This window comes from Pelecanus crispus, chromosome 6 (genome assembly GCF_030463565.1).
Source record: "Pelecanus crispus isolate bPelCri1 chromosome 6, bPelCri1.pri, whole genome shotgun sequence".
Lineage (NCBI taxonomy): Eukaryota > Metazoa > Chordata > Aves > Pelecaniformes > Pelecanidae > Pelecanus > Pelecanus crispus.
In genome coordinates, this window is record NC_134648.1 from 15,076,290 (window position 1) to 15,097,852 (window position 21,563).

The 21,563-nt window shown below is 42.2% G+C and overlaps 1 protein-coding gene across 3 annotated transcripts; it reads left to right on the plus strand.

The window, feature by feature from the left end:
• Positions 1-793: 793 nt before the first annotated feature.
• On the plus strand, positions 794-4,333 carry CALCB (calcitonin related polypeptide beta). 3 transcript variants are annotated; one of them, XM_009488495.2, is made up of 3 exons: positions 794-885; positions 1,250-1,381; positions 2,202-2,400. In XM_009488495.2, exons 1-3 carry the CDS (start codon positions 800-802, stop codon positions 2,398-2,400), a joined length of 417 nt encoding a protein of 138 aa, XP_009486770.1. In that variant the 5' UTR covers positions 794-799. The 3 variants fall into 3 exon arrangements, with proteins under 3 accessions (XP_009486770.1, XP_009486771.1, XP_009486773.1); XM_009488496.2 differs by lacking the exon at positions 2,202-2,400 and adding an exon at positions 4,171-4,333 and having other exon boundaries at positions 800-885; XM_009488498.2 differs by lacking the exon at positions 2,202-2,400 and adding an exon at positions 4,174-4,333 and having other exon boundaries at positions 800-885.
• The last annotated feature ends 17,230 nt before the right edge of the window (positions 4,334-21,563 follow it).

Sequence of the window (21,563 nt, forward strand, 5' to 3'; positions counted from 1 at the left end):
CGGGGACCCGTGGGGAAGCGGGGCGAAGCGTGGACGGTGCGAGCCGCGTCGAGAGCTGGGAGCTCGCAAAAACGGGGCTGGTGCGGTAGCTAAGGATGGGCTTCCTCGAGTCGAAGGTACTGATGCTGTGAGGAAAAACAGGTGTATCTCAGAGCAGGTATCTTCAATTATACATTTCATTAGAGATTTTGTTCTAATGACTCATTTTTAACTTACCCTTTCTCTGGGTTCAGAGTAGAATTCTTTTGTTGAAACTAAACTACTTAATTCTTATAGTGTAATCCGAACCGTGTGTGTAATCCGAATCAGCGTGCTAATTGCCAAGAAGCAAGCAGTTTCAGGTAAAGCGGTAGCAGTGGCACTTCATTCTTAAGAATATTAAACGCTAAGCACTTTTTTTTTTTCTTGTGACTCTTATCCCATAACTGTGCCTGTTCACGTTGAACATACTGAATATGACATTGCGTGCGGTAGTTACAGGAATGTGTTCTCCACCTAGTTGAGGGAAAGCCTGCCTTAAGTTGAATGCAGCTAGCTGTACAGGGCTGCAGCTCTGAAAAGCTGCAATTTTATCCCCTGTGATAGTGCTAAGTTATCTTTAAAAATTCTGAAAAAAACCAAAGCGCAGTAGCAACAATCAAAAGAAAGGTAAAGGTAATGTTAAAAAAGGAAAAAAAGCTGCAAGTATTTGTGCTACTTGTAGCTAGGAAATGATGACCTCTTTAGCAGGTCTTACAGGATTGAGAGGGTTGGAAAACAGCCATTGCTTGATGTACCTCTTTGTTGTAGGGAGGAAATCATGGTTGTGCTGAAGATCTCATCTTTCCTTGCTGTTTATGCCTTGGTTGTGTGCCAGATGGACAGCTTCCAGGCAGCCCCAGTCAGGTAAGAAGCTGGTCCTGTTGGCAAGTGCTATATCCGAATGGTACGAAAATACTTAAGAGCCTCTAGAGATCTAGGAGGGAATTAGAGCGCGGTGAGTAAGAAAGCTGGCTTCTTTTGATGCTATTTTTGACACTGTGGCTTTTTAAACAACACTTACAGAATCGTTTAGGTTGGAAAAGACCTTTAAGATCATCCAGTCCTATTATAAAGCGCCCGATGCTGTGCATGAGGATGGTCTATGCGTTCACAGCGGTGAAAGATGCTGTCAGTGACATGCGGTCACGCATGACAAACCCCTCTCCTGTGCGTGGCTCTCCGCAGCAATGTGGGTTTTATTCATCCTGCTTTGCTTGCCTCTGCTTAGACCCGGCTTGGAGTCCGTAACGGACCGAGTGATGCTCAGTGATTACGAAGCTCGGAGGCTATTAAATGCGCTGGTGAAAGAGTTCATACAGATGACAGCGGAAGAGCTGGAGCAAGCCTCTGAGGGGAACAGGTAAGGACTGCAGCCCTGGGGCAGGAGAAAGGCAATGGAGGAGTGCTATATGTTTGATATTTAGCAAAAGCCATCTGAGCAGACGATCTGCAGGTCAAGATGTTTTTTCTTCTTTTCTTGGTGTTATGGCTAACTGGGACCACCCAACTGGTAAAGGATGATACTGCAGAGACATCCTGATGCTGGTATGGGGAGAATGGCTTCCACCTAGTTAACCTGCTTCTGTCTGTCTTTACAATTGAAAGTAGAGGGCGATTTGAGCTTGAATGAGGGGGTTGTGTTAAAATATGGCAGCAAAAGGTATGTCTTCCTAGTGGGAGTGTTAGGGGCCATTCAGTCACTCTTGGATTCTCTGTCGTGAAAGTGCATGCTGTTGTACGGCATGGAAAGCCCCTGGCAGAGGGGACGCGTTCCTCCTAATGCACGCAGCCCACTCTCCCCCGTAGACCAAAGGCATGCAAGAGCATTTGCATTATCCAAACGGGGTTATGTATTGCAAAGCATGGTGGTGATGTATGAGAGACTGAACAGCATGCTGGATACATGGGAAGTAAAGCTTCCTGACCCCTAACTGTGAGCATCCAAATGGCTAATGAACTTGCTTTTCCAACAAAGTTAAATTCATTGAAAAACAGTGTTTTCCTTCTGACTGCATTTGTATGAACCTTCCTTGCATGGAATGTGGTGTGGAGGGATTATTTTTTACTATTATTTTTTAAGTTTCCTAACTGCAGATATTTATCTAGGGAGGAAATGCATGAACATGCATGTTTGAGATTATTCTTCCTTTGGGCATGTTTTTTTTTTTTCCCCCCTGCAGCCTGGATAGACCTATTTCCAAACGCTGTGCCAGTCTGAGTACTTGTGTGCTGGGCAAACTGTCTCAAGAATTGCACAAATTGCAAACTTACCCTCGCACTGACGTCGGGGCTGGAACTCCTGGCAAGAAACGGAATGTGCTGAGTGACCTGGAACACGAACGCTATGCAAACTATGGGGAACCCCTAGGAAACAACTAGACATGCTTATTTCTCCCCTTCTCCCTTTTTTTAGCCTGATGCATGTGGATCTAACTTTGATTGCTAACTTTGCTATGTTATTTTGATTCTGTTTTCGACAGAGAATGTTTGAGGTGGACCTAATGTTAGGAAGACAGAGAACATAACATGCATACCAAGCTAGGGGAAAAAATAAATAAATAAAAATGAACAGCACTGCCTTGAGATTTCAAATTATTTTCTTAGACACTGATTTAAAGGAATTCTAAACAAGGCTCTTCATTTCTGGCTGCTAAATGTACAAGTAGACTCTTCTTTTGTGCCTGCCCGTGCACTTGTTCAATAAACCTATTTTTCTATAAGGATTAGAGATCTGCTTGGTTTAATAACTTGTTCTAGAATGTGGGATTTCTAGATATGGCTAGAAATATTTTACAAGTTGTCTTAATGTTCAAGAGAGGCAATGCCAGTAATTCTAGAAAAGTTGAAAGAGAACTTAGAAATTGAGGTTTTACACATACATTCATATGTATTGATGTAATCAGGCATGCATGCAACCCTGTTAGTAAGGATCCTGACAAGCAAAGGAATCAGGAAAGGCTCGTACAGATTTGTTCAAACAAACTAGAAATGTAATCCTGGTTAAAAGTGGACACTGAAAACTTCCAGGTAAGAATTTTGTGTTCTTTTCCTTTTTCCTTCTTACTTTAGAATAGGTCTTTAGTGTATTCAAAACCTGGGTATCTTTAAAATATTGGTATTAATTCAAGAAAATATAATGTAGCTGAATTGTAAATTAAGAGGCAAAACCAGATTTCTTAACAGTTCTGCTGTTGTAACACTGTGTGTGTCTTGTAATCAGAGGCCTGTTCCAAAAAATTGGCATTAATGTTATGAACAGTATTTGTTGTTAAGCATTACAAGATAGTTCATTACCGTTATCTGAGAAAAATCCCTCCTACTGCCAGAAAAAGTCATTGCTTTAGTAGAAAACTGCTTCAAGCAAGGACTGTGTGAATGTGTATGCCTTGAAGTCCCCTGTCTAGCAAAATTATTAGCTGTAGGCTGAACTCTGGGCACAGGACTATTTCTGTTGAAGTCTGTGAACTGCTCCCACGGTGAAGTGCTGTACTAGACGGGGGTCTAACTCCAGGAAGGAGGAGCTCCCACATTCCCATTAAATACATGGAAGCAGTATGTTTATGTGTGGTGCTGCTCTGAAAGCAACTGGTCGGCTGCTGTGCAGGTCCAGCCCTACCAGAGTCGCTGACAAAGCTCCTGTAGTCATCTGATGCTAGGGGTTTCATGTGTTTTCTGCATATTATGGAGCATAGGTGTTGAAGTGAGAAGTTGAAGATCAGCATCCGCTCCTGTCCTTCTGCAGCACTACAAACAAAAGGCAGGTGTAAGCTGCTTAAAGTGGGGATTGGTTAAATGCTCCAGACCTGGACCTCCTCGCCACCTCTCTGTGGTCATAATGACTTGCTGGAGGCTGGCAATGGCTCAGGTGCTGCTGAAAATCTGGCTTGGCTTAGCCTTCAGTCCAGTTGCCCAAGAAAGGAGCAGCTCAGCCACCTTTTGTAAACGGAGCCTGACACTTAGAAAAACATGAAGATGCATCTTTTAGAGCTTGTAAGCTGTGCACACAGAAGTTGCAAATGCCTGCTGCACAGCAAGCCTGCTTTTTCTTCTGTAGAAGAATCTTTCCTAGGCAAAGCATCCCTTACTGACACTTCATTGTATGCAAGGTAGATACTTTGGGAACTAACTCTTTATTTTCCTTTTGAAAAGCAGTGTAACAGCACAGAAGAGGGCATGCAACACAGCAACCTGTGTGACCCATCGTCTGGCGGACTTCCTGAGCAGGTCAGGAGGAGTGGGCAAGAACAACTTCGTACCAACCAATGTGGGATCCAAGGCCTTCGGCAGGCGAAGAAGAAGCGTTCAAATATAAAAAGCTGAATTGTAATGTGAATATGGTAAATACATTGCAATAAACAGAATCTGTGATGCAGGCAACCTGTGGCACTATTAGAATTTTGGTTTTGCTGGAGTAACAACAGACCTACAACGATAATCTCTGAGAAAGCAGGGCAAGTAACAGTATAAAAAAAAAAAGTTACAAATATAACAGCAGCATGTTTCGACGGTGAAGAGCTCTTGTAGATCTTCTGCTTAGATAACTAGCTTCACAGCGCATTAAATGTGACAGTTTGGTTGGAATTAATTGCTTAATTTACCAGTAACATTTCATTATCAACATATCTAACTCTGGTTTTCTTTCTTTCAGATTGCCATGAAACTGAAAATTCAACTTTAATTTCTAAAGAGAGCAAGCCTTCTTCATAAATCAACAGCCAAAAAGACGATTCATTTTGCATCCTAATATTGAAAATGTTTTATTTAATACAAATGAAAACACTTCTGTTATGTATAGTATAAGAGAATCTAACTATTAAAGTTAAATTATTGTATATTCTTTTTATATGCAACTCTATTTCAAATAAAATGTGACAGCATCTATTATTTATTTATCTTCCAGCTTATGTGATCCATGCTACTTATCCTGGCACTACTGCCAAAACTCGGGGATTATACTAAACTGCTGCCTGGCAAGGCATATGTGTATTATATGGTGTGCTGTGCCTTGATGTAAAACACTTAACTAACCTGATTGTACAGTATGTTTAAAAAAAAAAAAAAGAAAAAACCCACCTCAATATTGTATCATTTGTGAATTTATGCAAAATTAAAAAAAGTATTTTAGATACACTTGGATTGAGAAACTGATTTTTTTTTTTTTTCATTTGAACACACTATGGAAACATTTGGCACTAAGCCAACATCATTGCAGATCAGATGGCCCATTGATCTGCCATAGCCTCATTCACTATAGCTACCAGGATTTGAGTCAAAAGTTCAGAATAGGAAGAATAGCTGCCTTTTATATATATTCATAAAGCAGTAGCTCAAGAGAAAGGAGGGGAAAAAAAAAAAAAGCAAAAAAGACAGCACTTAGTGAGACTTCTGCTAGAAAAATAGAAAGAAGCCATAGCTACATTTAATAAAACCATAGTGACAAACTTCATCAGGGGTGGTTTAAAACTAAATGTTTTTATGTAGTTCAGATGAAATGGCCTGACATACTCTGTAGATTTCTGTCTAAGGTTGAAAAAGTGAATTAGAAAGGAGGAGAAAGTGGAGCTAGGGAGATGTACATTTCTTTTAAGCAATCCTGAGACGAGTCTATTTAGGGATCAGGGATAAATAATTAGACTGAGTGGAGAAGAGGGTAGCTGGAAGCAATCCATGGACTGCTAAGTGGTGCTGCCAACTTCCTCCTCAAAGCTGCTGCTGTTTCAGTTTAATAGCTGAGTCAGATATTTGTTTAGATTTGTTTTGTGCTCCATGGCCGGACTCTAAAATCTGCTTCATGAGTTCAGATGAAGATCACCTCGCGGCGCACAGTAGAGGTTAAGGCTCTCATGATATCTCTGTCTGTCTCTGCTGCAGGTGTAACAGCAGAAAGAGAAGCATGGTCAACGAGATGTAGACATAGCCAGGAAGGCTGCCCAGTGACGGTGCTTCCATACCATGCTCATTTGTGGCTATAATTTTACTCCTTGGGGAACATTTCAGCCCTGGTAAGTCAGTGTACAAAGCAGACCTCATAGAAGATATAAACCACTGTAGAGGCAAAAGTTCCAGTGCCTCAATGGGCAAAGGAGGGATGTTCAGACTTGGCCTGCAAATCTGTTGCCCGGAGATAGTCTGGCGCTTTTTTCCATTTTCCTCCAAAATGTCTGAGATTGGCCCCAACTGGGTATACTATACCCACGTGGCGAACCACTGCCCTGGGTTTGTACAAGGATCGGGTTAGGTTAGACCCAATGCCAATTTTGGAGCCCAGAAGCCTTCTTGGCCAGGTTTCAGGTGTTTTTCCCCACTTCCCTTTGCACAAAGTGGGGATCATACGCTGAGATCACCTGGCTACCATACATGTAATTTAATAGTTTATATTCAATGAGAAGCCAGGCAATGTTCACGGGCCCGTTCTGGCTTTAAAGTCGAAATGCTCAGGCAGTTTGGTTTTTTTCCATTTACAGCCATTCTCTGCTGAGAGACACCTGAGGCTGCATCATGTGATTGTTTGACAGCCATAGTGTCCACGTCTTCTAAAAACTATTAGTCCTGCTTTTCAGTTTCACAAAGATATGCATTTTTTTCTGTCAGCCAAAGGGATTTCCTCAGACTGATATTCTACACCAAATCACAAACCTAATATTGTAAACGAGATTCTAGTAGCCTTGGTGCTGCATTTTACATTGGCCTGGTTGGAAGAAGGTTGGATGATGTTTTTGATATATGTTTTTTGGTTTGTTTGTTGGGTTTTTTTTTTTCCTTAGGAAGAAATAGTTATTTTTGTATCTCAAGATCTATGCCTGTTGTATCTTCTGTCTCTTTTCTCATTGAGATCTCTACTGCACAGCAATGCAATACACTCACCAAATAAATATGCCTCTAAAGGACAGAGGGCCATCGCACTATGAAAGCAAGGGTGAATAAGACAAAAGGTGGGGACCCTTACGTCTTTCTCTGTGATGTGAAGAGATAGAAACCCTTCACCAGAAAACTGGGTTGCTCAGACCTTTAGGAGAAGCAGATTAGTATTGAAACAAGACAAAACTAGGGGTGTAAACACTAATATTTTAATTTTTTAAATTTTAACACAGTGAACACAGTAGAAGGCATTGCAGAGCCACTAGAAGCATGTCAGTTGCTTTGACTGACCGTGAACAAGCGGAAGAAATTGCTTCCATTTTTTAAAAATGCTGTTCTTGATAATATTACGCAAACTTGTCAGCTCTTAAATAAACCAAAACTTCTACCCCAGGAGAAAATCTATTTTGGAATTAGCATTTAATAAGGGAAAGTATGGCTTCTAATGTACTTACCTTTCCATTTTAATTACATTGCCATTCTAAGCAATGCTGAAAGCTGGCGGGAAATATAATGTTGGTGCAGCATGTGTGAGTGGTATCAAACCCAAGTTACTTAGTATTCAGTCAGCCAAGACAATACACATCAGTCATGCACAAGTGTTTGTATTCTTGTTTACGAGGCAGTATCATCATGACTCTAGTTTGATTCTGATGTTTTCAGATGTTTGTCAGTGTGTGTTTTCGTTAACAATTAGGGTTCTTCTTTTTTTTTTTTTAAGCTGTGTGCAAATGAAGGCTTTGGGAGTGTACTTTGCAAGTAAAGGCAAAAGGGGAAGAAATTTCTGAGAAAGAAATATCTGAGGATAATTTATTGTAGACTGTCTTCATGTCATTATAGAGTTTTGGGGCTTTAATTTTGCAGATTATTTTCTAGTGGTTTGTTTTTCCAGTACAAATAATGGACACAAGCACCATGTGGGCCCAGGAAAGGTTATGAATTTTGCCCATCCTCTGCTCTGAGCTGATGGGAAGTAAAAAAGCACCATCTTGTGGCCAATGAATAAGCACAGTGAGGGCATACAGGGGTCCCTCGCAGATGAGGTATTTACCCAACTGCTCCTGCTTTTGTCTTGCCGGTGGGTGCAGCTTCCAGCTGGACATGGGGTGGGTGAGCAGGGGTGGCCACCTGGACTGATGCCATGAGGCAAACTCACCTGCTCACCTGCTGGAGCAGGCTGCGGAGACGGGGACGTGCAGGAGGGTGTTGTGGGCTCCCTGGGGTGTCAGGGGCCCCCAGAGCCACTGTGCAGGGCTGCAGACCACACGGGGTATCAGGCAGGCGTGGGCCAGCTGGTGCAGTACCAGGTGATGGATAACAGAGGAGCTAATGCCAACACATGTCCCCACGGACCTTTGCAGCTGCCAAAACAGAGACGCAGGAGCTGTGCACTCTTTGCCAAGGGGCAGGTGGCCTCCTGCTTCTAGATCTGACTGAGTTTTTGGTTCAGGATCATGCACCAGCACATTGCTGCGCGTACTGGTAGAGCATCATTTTGAAATAACCCAAGGGGACTTTCACTGGGGCTCTCTCCAGATATTTAGATCCCTTTTTTCTCCTTCTGTTAGTGGAATTTAATTCATCTTCCTGAAAGCTTCTATCATCTGGAGTGTGAGAAAGGAGCAGAGCTAATGCTATTGCTTCTGACACTGAACACTGCCAAAAGCAACTTATAGCAGGCAGTAGTAAATTTGGGTATTGGTTGTCTAATCCAGCATTGTCATGTCTAATTAGCAGACTGAACTTCTCTACAAGGGGAAGCATTTAAAACACGCTGGAGAATTTGGGTCTGTGCATTTTTCTAGACTGAACTATCTGAGAACAGGTGAATGAATACCTGTTAGAGATGAACTGGGCATTTTAAGCCTGATTTCACTCATGTTGAGTGCTGGCAACTTTGTTCCAAGCTGGTCGTGCACACTGCTTCTGACAATCAGGTGAATGCTGCCCTGGCTGCTGGAAGGAGTCCACATGGCGCATATATTTGCTGCCTCTTTACTGTTCTAAAAGGCACCACATCCTTCCCCTGTTGTGCACAGAATTGTCCTCTACGTTGCATGCTCCTTATGCCTTTTAAAGTTGTTCTCTTCTGCAGAAAATGTCCAAGGAGTATAGTACCCTTTTTTCCCAGAAAGTAAATAATTCACATTTCTAAATTATGCCAAACATTGCAATACTTTCTCTAGGAGATTTCTCATCCATCCTTGGAGTAATAAGAATCATTGCAACATTTCTCTTTTCTTTCTATTCTTGGCTTTATCACAATTCTTGTTTGTACCAATTACTCTTTTGGCTGGGGCTGAGGTGTGATCCCAGCTAACTGATCCCACAAAAGCAAATGTTGCCCTTAAAAGTTTGGATCTATACCTCTGGGCAGGCTTTCCCCCCTGCTGCAATGTGTGAGAAAATACTCATAGATCCTACTTGGTACTTCATTACACTCATATTGGCTGTCCACAAAAGACGTTTACGCTCTTGCTGGTTTGGTTTTTCTATTTACTTCTGTTGTTGTGTCACATTTCTTCTTCTTTTCAATGGCTTTTCCTAATAGCATCTTCTCACATGACCACAAGAGGCAATTTGACATTGCATTAATCTATTCACTGTCCATTAACTACAGCATATATCATATGTGCAAGAAATCCATTTGATTTTCCAATTGCTCTTTGAAAGTCTGCAAGCCGGTCTTCTCCGAGGAAACTACACGCAAGTTGGTTGTCTGCAGATGACAGTCATGTACGGTAGAGACATAGGTACAGCAGTCTTGAGTAACCCCTACCAAGGTTGTCTTGCGTAACTGCTCCCGAGATTGCCAGCAAACATAAGTGCTTGAGATGCCAGCAGCTATGGTATAGAAAGGAAATTGCCTCAGGATGAAGCAAAGGAGAGGAAGCAATGAGAGCTTTAAACACTAAACAACTTGTGTAATTATGAAGTGCGGATGCAGTAAGCAGCGTTGTTTGTGAGCTGCCTGCCAGCCACCCCAGGCATTTCCCTGACAGGCCACAGTTCACATTAGAGCACAGGGCGGTGGAGAGGACAGTCAGATTAGTGGTTTCAGTGCGTTACCTTGTTTTCCTTAACGTGCTGTTTTGTCTTCTTCAGCACTAGTCAAGTGTTGCCGGTGTTCTGTTATCTCGAAGTCCCTGCTGTCCGTCAGGTCAGAAAGGTTGGATGTCCCCAGTGCTAGGGGCTGGCAGGTTGGTTTAGGGCAGGTTGCTCTAGGGCTGGCAGGTGCCACCGAGGCAGGCTGTGCCCCGGCCCTTCCGCAAGGAAGGAAGGGGAATTGATAACTTCTGCTCCTCCAGACTGGAGCCCCAGCCTTTCCCTGTGGCCAAGGTGTTTCCTTTTGGCCCCTGGGAGAGCGGTGCATAAAGGCTGCTTCCCACCGCATGGCCTGCCCATCTCTTGAGGTGCCACCACTGTCACAGCAGGAGGAGGAGCGTAGCTCCATGCTGCTTAAGATACCTCTCACCAGCTCCTGTCCCCACCCTGCAGCAGCTGCAGCCCGGAGTGCTGGGCATGCTGGAGGGTGCCTTCTCCCCTCCTCTCCCAGGGGAGGTGGAGACCGCCCATGGACCCCAGTTGTTCCCATCCCGGTAGGTCCCACTGACCTGTATTTGTAGCACAGTCAGCTGTCTTCCTGTATAGCTTTGCTGCAAGTCATAAATCATGTTCATAAGGAACACTTTTCTTCTGCTGTTTAGAAAACCAGGTATTTTGCTTACTTTTTGTTTGTTCCCTCTCAGGCCATTTCTGTTCCATGAAATAGCCATCCTATGGCTATTTGGAGTCTTTATAGCTTCTTTGTAGCTTTGCAAACACTTTGAAAGTCCAAATCAATTATGTCAGCCACATTAATTTGCCCATTATTCTGCTGACATGCTTGAAAGGCTGTTATAGGTCTTTACTGTCTCTTGTTGTGGAAAGAGCCAATTATTCTAATTAGCATATGTTCCTAAAATAGTTACATAGATAGTTTATAATTCCATTTTTAGCTCATGATATAACCATGTTTTTATATTGAACAACATCATAGTTATTATTACTAGTGGGTAGGAATGGCCTGTTACTGCAAATGAATCCCAAGCAAGTGCATCAGGGGGAAGGATGACAATACCAGTGCAGGGATTTTCATGCGGACAGGCAGATTGCGTCTATGGAAGAGGCTCAGTAGCTTAGAGGTGCTTTTTAGCATGTCAGTTCTCCTAGAGAGGCTGAAGAAGACAATGCTGCCAGTGATGGTTTTGAGTGTGTGTATATTTTCCAAGCAAGGTTTTTTACTCTTAGTTAACACAGTTCTTTTCTCCTAGGCTGGAAAATTCTTCTTTATCATTCTACAGTTAAAGATACTATCTAAGAGTTAAATTACCTATGAAAACGAATATTGATTTGTGTTTTTAATGTAATAGAAGCAGAGAATTAAATGGAAAAAGGAAATAGATCTGACCTTCAAATGCTGGAATTGCAGAGTTTAAATGAAAACTGCCTTGTTTTTTGTTTAAAAGACTCCCAGATAAGCAGATCAGAGACCAAGCCATTTGCAACACTTTGCCTATATTGACAGTGAAGTCAAAGATTTCTTCATAAACTTTATGCATTGGCTGTTTCTAGTTCAAGCTTATTCCTGGTAAGGTTACATGCTTCAATGTGCAAAAGTTTTGTTTGCATTATGTGAAGCTGCCTTTTGCTTCTCTTTCCTAACTAAGGTTCTCAGAAGAGGCAAAATGCCTATATTGTACCTTTTACCACCAGGCAGTGGCAGAGCTATGTGTTATCTTGCTCCTCAGGTGTCGAAGCACTGGTTTTATAATTGTGTATTTTAAAACCACATGTATTTAGTATTTAACTAACTGAAGCATCTTTGTGACTGAAGTTCTTGATAGGATTGGTGTCCCTATTCAGTTACGCCAGTGGCTTTCTGGAAGATGATGGAACGCCACCTTACAACAACAGCATCTACAGCTCAGCACTGGTAACTAAAAACCTTAGCACTGTGTCCCGTCTCTTGGTAGCACAGGTTGCCAAAGTGTCCCACTCGCAGAAAGAAGAACAGCCCAGGTAGCCTCAGGGTCCCTGAGACTTTCCTCTCACTATAATCACCAGTATTTCCTCTCACCGCAAGTTTTATTGCTTATTTAGGTATTCCTTGCAACATCTGCAGAGGCTATGCTTTATAGGCTGCCACTGGTGCCACTCGAATGATATGGCAGGTAGGATTTGAGGTAAAGCCCCTACTCGTACAACTGTTAGTATTTTAGCAGGTGAAATACACTCCCTTTTCGGGACCTCTTGATGGTATGTCAAGATAAAAGTTAACTTGGGTTGTCTCTCACAGCCAGCCAGCTTTAAGCTGATCATGCTCCATCAGCCCGCCTCAACTCTGCAAGAAAACCGCTTTCTCCTGCAGGCTGCAGGATGTCTAGCTATGGACATCTTTTTTATGGGCCCATTCCCCTGCCCGCCCCAGGTTTTACTCTCTAATCAGAAATTCAACCTGACGGGGCTTCACAAAGTACAGCCTCCAGCATACTGATTAGAAAACACTGCGATTTGTACTTCAGGTCCTTTTTGCTCTGTACCATTTAATGACCTTACTTAACTTTGCAATTAATTCAGACTAAGTAGTAACATCCCATATGTCTCACAACTCACTTTTTTCTCAAGATCAGTATATCCAATTCCTGGAATTCAGGTGGAATTTCTCAGGTGAGCCGAATCTCCTTTACAGCACTCATGGAGGACTCTAAATAAATATAATGTGTACCTCTAAAGCCCATTTATATTGCCACAGAAGTGTGAAGTGCCTTTAATGTAAATGAGAATCTAGACTAACATTTTCATGTCTTCATTTCAGTCTCAGGTAAAAATTATATCTGGGAAGAAGAGAGGGGGAGGCATTTCACTTTCTGTTTTAGTAAGTTTTTAGTGACTGCATAGAAATTAAAACTATATAAACGTGCTCAAGTTGAGAGTGATTGGTAAATACATCTTCTAGAAGCTAGAGGGCATAGGAGACACAGAAAGTCTCTGGTAACTGAGTTATCAAGAGGTGTGACTAACTTGCTTTCCTTTTTGCATAAAATGGCACTTGCTACTCAAGTTCAGACTGATTTTGTTCTCTTTCTGAAGAGAATTGACTGAAATGCAGAAATAGCTTTCTGGTTTTTTATCGGGTTTGCAGATGGTCTAAAGGAAAATAACTTATTTGTATTGCTACTGATCTAAACAAAGATGTTAATATATGCTTCCCATTTTTAATCCGGAATAATTTAGTAATAAGTTTATATTCTGCAGGAGCTCCTATTATTAACCATTAAATAGAGAACTACTAATAACTCTTTTAATGGAAAAGGTCAAAGGTAAATTCATGGGCATAGGAGTATTCCTATTGAGTGTAATAACCATGGACTTCAGATTTTCACCTGTCAAGCTGGTCTGGTCAAAATATTTGGTAACTTTTCTTCACCCCTACACACTATTTCTGTGATAGTGAAATCCTGCTGTGTTTTATGTTACAATCCATGTGTCTACTAGTATAAAACCTGTGTGAGAGGGATACTGGCAGACTTCTTGCAGTATAGACCAAGCCTTATTTTCTTTGCATTTTGACAATAAAGTTCACAGGGCTTATCCTAAACGCATAAGAGGAACAGAGCATCCTGAGCTGCTTCTTGGAAGACCTCCCCAAATTCCAGTGTGGTTTTTTTTCAATTCAAAGTAATCCAGTGAGAGAACCGAACTTTGCCACAGTCTGTAAAGGAGACAAGAAGTACGTATCGATTAGTTTATGCTGAGTTTCTCAGGTCAGCTGACTTCCTCTCTCAAATGGAAAATCAAAGGTACTGTGCGTTTATAGGACTCCAGCATCAAAGAAAAGATTCCCTCCAGCCTTTGTGAACTCCTACATTTTCCACAGGTTTTATGCCTAACGCCAGATGGGTGCTCAACCACACGATGATATTCCAGTAAACAAAACAGGACTGGTAGAGTAATGAAACTCTGCTGAATTATTCATTGGGTCCTGAATGATTCAGAGAGAGTTATTATCATGAATGCCCCTGAAGACGAGAGCAGCGCAATGCACAGCCCTGCCTGTGTGGTACACCTGACCAGGTAGGCATCTGCAAAAGTGAATGTCTTGTATAAATGAACTGGAACAACCATATTTGGTAGCTGTCCATTACCTACCTAGAAATGGTCAATCTAATTCCAGAAAAAAATGTTAAGTGCATGCTCCAGTGCCATGGACGTAAAATTAAAAGCACGTTCAAGTGCTTTGCTGAAAAGCAATGGACTTCTACTCATCTTTAAATAGAAGCACATCTTCAGGCTTGCTGGCTCAAATCTGATGATGCCTCCTAATAAATGTCACGGATGAATACAGGAACACAGAATACATCAACACAAATCTGGTTCCAAAAACCAGTGTGTACCAGTAACATAATTTTAGCCCATGAAGCATTTTTCCAGCTGGCCTTTGGAAGCTGAGGAACTGTACAGCCTCATCAAAAAGGTAGGTATCTTGAGATGCGGTAGTCCTACTGCTGTCACAGTTTAATAATGATCAGTGATGCGTTAATATACTGAGTGAGAAAGTTAAAGGAGGGTGTCCAGCACCACAGGCAGAGAAGCTGGGGTGGAGGAAGTTATGATGGTGGGGCCAACTGTGTCTATAAAACTGAACTCGCCTTTCAAATAAAAAGTATTTGGAGCTTTATCTTTGGACGGTGCTGGGAGGGAGTTTCTGCTGAATCCTGCTGATAGTGGTGGTGAGTGAATCAGTGTTTCAATCTACAGCTCTGGAGGAAAGATTACATTGGGGGTGGAGGGAAGGAAGAAAACCCTCCATAGAACGAATTTGGATTCAAACCCTCCCATCTTCCCAAAAGAAAGTTTGTTCTTCAAAACCCCATTACAAACTTTGGTGGAAGCAATAAAGCATTCAAAATTGCCGCATAATAGTCCGATTGCTGGTATCCACTCATGGCAGAGAAGCACTAGTAGGGAGAATCATGCTGTCATTTCAGATTTGTGCTGGGCTTGAGTGTGGTAGAGATGAGTGCTATAAGAAAATCCAAGAGCAAAGTAGTGGGTGATACCACAGGGTTTGACAAACATGCAGTGCCATGAGGGCTGAGGAGTTCTCAAATACTGTTCATTGAGTGACACGCGTACTGTGTACTCAGTGAGGCAGACCTTGTAGACAAAATAGAATATAAGCGTGTAAGTCAGGGCAACATTTTGAATTGTGCAATAATGAGTCAAGGAAAAGCTGGAGCACTCAAGCTTCCCCGCATGTCACTTCATATCTTAAATAATGTCTTTTTAACACTGCATTAATATAAAATCCAAGTATGTAGTAATATGCAGATGAATTTAACTCAGCTGATATCCTATTTTAGATGTTTGGCTTCCTTCTGATGGTGGTTACTGCTAAGAGCTGTTGTACTACTTGAAATTCCCTGAGAACAAGGTACAGATGTTGCTTCACCATCAAATGTCACAGAATATTTGATTTTTTAATCCTCTGATGTTTTTAAAAATGCCATTTACAATTTATTGCAATGTTTTTTCTTGTTCATTATAGGGAAAGTAAAACTTATCAGGATGCCTTATAATCCTAGAGTAAAATTTAGCAAAATAATCTGATACTTTGTCATAAGAAGCCAAAAAGTTATTTGCTTTGCTACTGGATATCTAAGTATATGGCTATTGGAGTATGTGACTCTGCTTAAAGGCATTTTTTTTCCTGATAGTAATTTGCAGGAGACTGATACATGGTTAGTCCTAAAAATGCAGGTTTTGGTTTAACACAATATTATCAACTTCATGTGGTAGAAGACTGCTGCCTCTGCATTTTCTATAGCAGATGCACACGCCACCTTTGCTAGCTCCGTTTGATGAGACTGCATTGCTAGGCAGAGGCATGGAAAAGTTCTAGTGTTGTTTCCTTGAAATTATACATATTTATGTCTTGCCACCGTCACAGGCCTCCTCCTTCCTGCTTGGTGACTGGAGCTATCTACAGTACTGGGGTTTGGTACTTTATTCTCTGAGCTTGACTTCTAAGAGATCGTAATTTATAGGGAGCTTCACTGGGAAGTCATTTATTCTAAAATGGTATGTACTTATGAATTCTCGTGTACAACAGGCTTGCGATTTTTTACTTGATTTTTTGTGAAATCTTTGTCTATAGGGCTGAAATAGGATGATGTTTAATTACTGCTTCTCTGAACTTTTGACACTCACTGGCTGTTTTCTGTGTGTTATTCCCTATCCAGTCCAGATGTTTCTGCACATGAGCCACCCAGCCATTCAGCTTATTTGTTTTGGATGGCAAAGCCTTGATTTTGTCTTGTGATGGAGGACATTAGAACATGGAGACTACCCATTTTTTGTGGAAGGCATCCAATGGCTCTGGCATTCTTGCATGATTGGATGTGGTTACCGAAACCCATGGCGTTCAACTGCTGCATTAAAACTGACCTTGTCAGAGGTTATGTAATTTCTGTAGCATTTCTCCAGGCTGCTTTGGGTGCACTGTTATCTGTTCCCAAAAGACTGTAACTCAAGCTCATGGAAAACCCTCAGGAATGGCCCTCGAGATTACTGGCACTCCTCTCAGCCCATGCTTGACTGATGCCGCCTGCAGCCTGCGCTCCCAAGGGACCTTGATGTTTTAAGCCCAAATTTGGATCTGTTCCTCCCTTGAGACATATGTTGAGAGTGTTATATGGGTTATACTCTGTTTAAGTCTGACTGGTAGTATTTCCAAAAAAGAAGATCTTAAAAACTGGTTGATCACTCCTCAGGCCAGATTTCCAAACAAGTTCCGCATCCAGCAGGTCTCACTAGGACGAGGGAGCCAGGCTGAGTGCTGCAGCCATAAACTAGACAAAATGGGAAGTTTTGTCAGAAAAGCTGACTTTGGGTGATCCTGCGAAATCCCTCGTTAAACTCCTTGTTTTGGGCCACAGTGCTTGTATGGGTGGGAAGAGCATGCAGAAACCTGGCCTTCTCATCAGTGCTGTTGGGGTAGGTCAGGCTGGCTGAGAAGTGAAAAGCTGGGTTTCTTCTACCAGCGGTGGCTTTCTCCATTGCTTGTACAACACATCTTACGTTATTAAGTTGCTGGAATAAATACGTGAAGAAGACAGAAAAGGAGAAAGGAAGCTCATGTTTTCTCGTCAGAAGATTAGGAGCAAACTAAACTGGCAATCGTGCAAGGGCTTCATTCAGTGTGTGCCTTCCTGTAGGCACCGCCAATAGTCCCGTTGCTGTGGGGGCAGGACAGAGCAAGGCTAAACAGGGATTGAGAACACACACAAATGAGAATATATCAAAAGTAAAATAGGAAGAGAGAAACCAGAAAGGGCTAAAATCCAAACCTTAAATTCAAAGAGGGAAGATTATTCTGCTTCTTTCCCCTTCCAAGATTTGGGAGGCCAGTTCTGGCTATAAGCTGTACAGAGCAAGAAATGTGCCCTGATCTTAACAGAATTTGGGATGCTGTTTAACTTGCATTGGATGCAATGAGAAAGAGAGAAAAAAGGAAATCCAGGCTGAGCAGAAAAGATATTTTTTGTTGTGGGAATGCAGTTGCAGGATGCAACCACATCCAGTAGCCAGGAAAAAAAACCTCATGGTGGTGTTACCATTAGGAGTGCTAAGGAGCACTGGTGTTGATGCCAGTACATACTGACCAGTCTGAGCGCTTACAATGAGAACAATTAATACCAGATTCCTGAGAAGGTGGTGGAATTTGCCAAGCATCCAGAAAACAACCAGACCATTTTCGGGTCCTGATAATTTCCTAATGAACTGCTTGACCCCAAGGGCCTATAGCAGCCATGAAAGTCTGCCTTTGCAAAGCCTCTTAGAATAGTTCCATTCAAATACAGACATAATTACACCTCTCCTCACAATATTACATTTCAAATATCCTCCCAGTAATCAGAATCACTGCAGTGTGTGAGGAGTGAAGAGCTCCTTTATCCTTACAGCAGAAAGCATCTGAACTGTTACAAGCTAAAGAAGGTTTATAATGGGAAAGGCTAATAGAAAAGGCTTTGAGGCATCATCACAATCACAAAAAAGGCATGAGCAAATCTGAGTCTGAGAGCAAGCAACAATGCTGTCCCTTGACTAGAAAAAGCTCCGGCGGAGAGTGAGCGAGAGAGAACAAGAATCCCCTGCCTCCCCCACAGAAAATCACAGCTACGGAAAAGTTGTTGTATATTTCAGTTTGTTCCCATGGTTTTAATCTTCTAACTTGCTCTAATTATTCCTATTCAGGGCTGATTTATGTTTGGCAACTTTACATTAAAAAATGTTCCCACTAACAGAATTGCAAATGTGAAGCAGATAGAACAACACTCATGCTTGCAGGAAGGATGGGGGGAATGCGATGTGTTCAGATACAATGCGAACCAGTCATTTGGCCAAACTTTCCATGAAAATATCTCTGACACTGGCCGTGCCTACTGAGTTTCCTTATTTGCAGTGAGCCCTCGGTTTTCTGTCTCCCCTTGATGAAGAGCAGAACAGTTGACCTCATAAGGGATTTCTTCCAGTTTGTTTCCCAGGGTTTTTTTTGTACTAATACATAGTTTATTTAACAACTGCATGTTTCTTACATGAGCATTATGTAACACAACAGTAAGCCTGTAAGAAGTTTCAACCAGCTGTACTGTGTTATGCCACAACATTCAGAGCTCTGCTGTCCAGAATGGAGTATGAGTTTTGTCAGTCATACTCAGTACCCTCACATTGGGATGGTCACTTTGCAGGAAGTAGTAGGACATGTCTAACAGCTATGTAACTGGGAAAGTCTGTAAAATCCCATGTCACAGATACTAAGTTCCTACAAGTTTTCTCAAAGCCAGCATCCAGTGGAATGAGACCCAAAAGGTGGTTTCCTACTAAGGGAAAGGTGAGGAATTAGCTGCTGTCTTTTACAGAAACTGCCAGTCTCTATAATCTGGAGACAGGCTCGAGGAGTCTGGCAGAAGGAAGCAGGGGAGCCATAATGGGTGTAATATGGGACATGGTAAGGAACTGAGATTAGGAAGTATAATAAACAGCATGGAAATTATGGGAAAACAACCTTTGCTGGTTCTGCTGCTCGTACAGAGATACAGACTTTGCAGTTTCTCTTCAATGGGTATAGGTGTGCATTCACAGCACAGAGGTGGGTCATCTAGGGAGGTTTTTTATTTCTTCAAATGAAAAGCAACTGGTAGTGGTGAGTTGATAGTAGGACAGGAAGAGAGAACACAGGAAAAACAAGTAGCTGAGCTGGAAGAGGAGCCTGAAGTTACAGCCAACTGGTTCCAAAGGTGTTGCTTTGCATTGCATTAATCTTTGTGCAGCCCAGCCTAGCTGAAGGGAAGGTGACTGATGCCCCTGTTGTCACCTGTACACAAAGAAAGATATACAGGCAGCTAGTAAATACTATTGAAAATGGAAGAAGAATTAGTAATGAGTGAGCTATACACTATATGAGTATTACTGCAAGAAGCTTTACTGAAACAGCCTGCAAAGTTTTAGGACTGTAACCATACATAGAAACAAACTGAGCTGGTTTGACTGAAAGCCTGTAATTTCCTAGATTAACAGTTTCAGAGATATGGTTTAGTACTAAGTGAGGGTTGCTAACTGAAAAAAAAGACAAATACTGTTCAATAGATATCGATTTGTCTAATTATATGCAGGATTTATTTAAAGCACAGACTAGTGTGCTTTTAAAAAAAATTGTAGTGGGTGTGTCTGTCTGAGTGCATTTGCTGTTGGAAGCATTGGATTCCCACATGTGGTACCATTTAGTTGTTTTTAAAATGTATAAGAAGGAATGCATTTCTTCACACTAAATTGTCTTATCTTTGATAAAGTCCAGGTGATGCCAGGTTGTGTCTATGGTGCTGTCAAAGTAGCATTTGACAAAATGAGGGAAATTTTATATGCCCCACGGTCATTAGTATTTCTGAGGAGAATAACGAGAAAGGGCTGAATACCAAGGACTTTGTTTGACAGTTACTCTGTGGAAAGGGCTCTGGATCTGCATGGCAAACTGGGTGAACTGGAGCTGTAGCTCTGTGGAAGCCATCCAGGGGTGTCTTCCTGGACCCACTTGGTCTCCACGAGTTGTGGGGACTGGGAATTTGGTTTTTTATGAACCCGCTAATGAAGAGTGGCGGATGACAAACTCCTGCTAGAATTTTTTCCCAGTTTTCATTAACCTCTGTATAGATACTATTTTAATTAAAATAATCTTGACAGCACCTATGAAAAAGCTGTGAGGGTTGCAACAGCAATTAAACGTGTTGTCAAAAATGATAAGCAGCCTGGTATCACAGGAAGGAAATTAACACTCTGACCAATAATGAAACAGTAATCTTAATCCAGAGCTTTTTGCCTCTCAGGAACTCCTTAAAATGGATGGATTTTGGAGACCAGGCAATTTTAGAACAAGACAGTTAAGCAATAGGTGCCATAAAGCATCTCCGTTTTAAAAGTCAGTGTCATACTGGTGTAATAGTGGCTGATAGCCAGCCAGCAAGAAATGTGATGTTAATTAGACATTAATAATAGTGTATGTGCAAAGCCTTGACTATTTTCCTAAATTTTGGGTATCAGAAAGATTGGGTATCGTATTCAATATTAGGTCCTGGCAGTGGAGTTTAACAACGATCTGCATCAGTGCCGGTTTTCTGTTTTGGGTTGTCCACTGCAGAGAGAAGGCATGGAAATGCTGGCAGGCTATTCACTGTTGTGAGGAAGGTAGGGTTTGAGAGCCTTGGTTTCTAGGTTATGTCACCCTGGGTCTTTTATTACCTGGGAGCTGCACTGAGTCTTTTGGTAAATGACAAACTCCCTAAATCATAGTTCATCCTAAAGGCACCCTTCATCCTTTTAGAACTGGCACCGCATTTAGGCAGGCACAAGAAAAATCAAACACTCTCTGCTGGCCCAGGTTGGAAGGCGCAGTTCTCTTCCCAGTCGTACCAGGCTCAAGAAGTGCAGATGGAGCTGCGGCGGGTGCAAGGACTGGGACGCTCTGCCCAGCATGCTCACAGAAGGACTGCTGAGAAAGGCCACCCGGGAAGGGGCAAGCTGTAAAAACAGCCACAGTCTTACAATGGGAGAGGGTGCCAGGTGGTTGAACTAAAGGTTGGACTCAGATGGCTCCATGGGAGAAGAGAAATGGTAATAGCCCATCAGTAGGCACCAGACAAGGCAGGTATAGGCAGGCGTGTAGGGCCTGCGAGTGGATGAAGCCGTCATTATTCAGAAACTCTGAATGGAAAATGATGCTAAAAATGATTATGTTTTCTTGGGTACCCCTGCAGCACTACCTGAGGTAAAAAGCTTCTCTACCTCTCGCAAGGGCAAGGGGTGGGGGATTACCAGTTATCCTTGTAACTACGGGTTAAATGGAGAAGTTCAATGCCTATGTCAGCAAGAAAAGGGCTGACAAGTTTAATAAAGATAATCCTGCCTTATCCTTATCCTGCCTCCCCAAACGTAATCTAAGCAGAGCTGCACTGTGGCAGTTAGGGCTTCCTTTTGCCCTTCTGCCCTCACCCCAGCTTGTGCTTGTCTCCTTCACACTCTCTTGGCTCACTCTCAGCAAACATGAGAATTAAAGGATGGGATGATAGCATGTCATGTTCCTGGTTAGG

What these genes read in the sequence shown, in the direction of transcription:
- CALCB (XM_009488495.2), top strand. Translation starts at nt 800, where the DNA reads ATGGTTGTGCTGAAGATCTCATCTTTCCTTGCTGTTTATGCCTTGGTT. An exon ending in TTCCAGGCAGCCCCAGTCAG is followed by an intron (nt 886 to 1,249) that starts GTAAGAAGCTGG and finishes GCCTCTGCTTAG; the next exon opens with ACCCGGCTTGGAGTCCGTAA. An exon ending in CAAGCCTCTGAGGGGAACAG is followed by an intron (nt 1,382 to 2,201) that starts GTAAGGACTGCA and finishes TCCCCCCTGCAG; the next exon opens with CCTGGATAGACCTATTTCCA.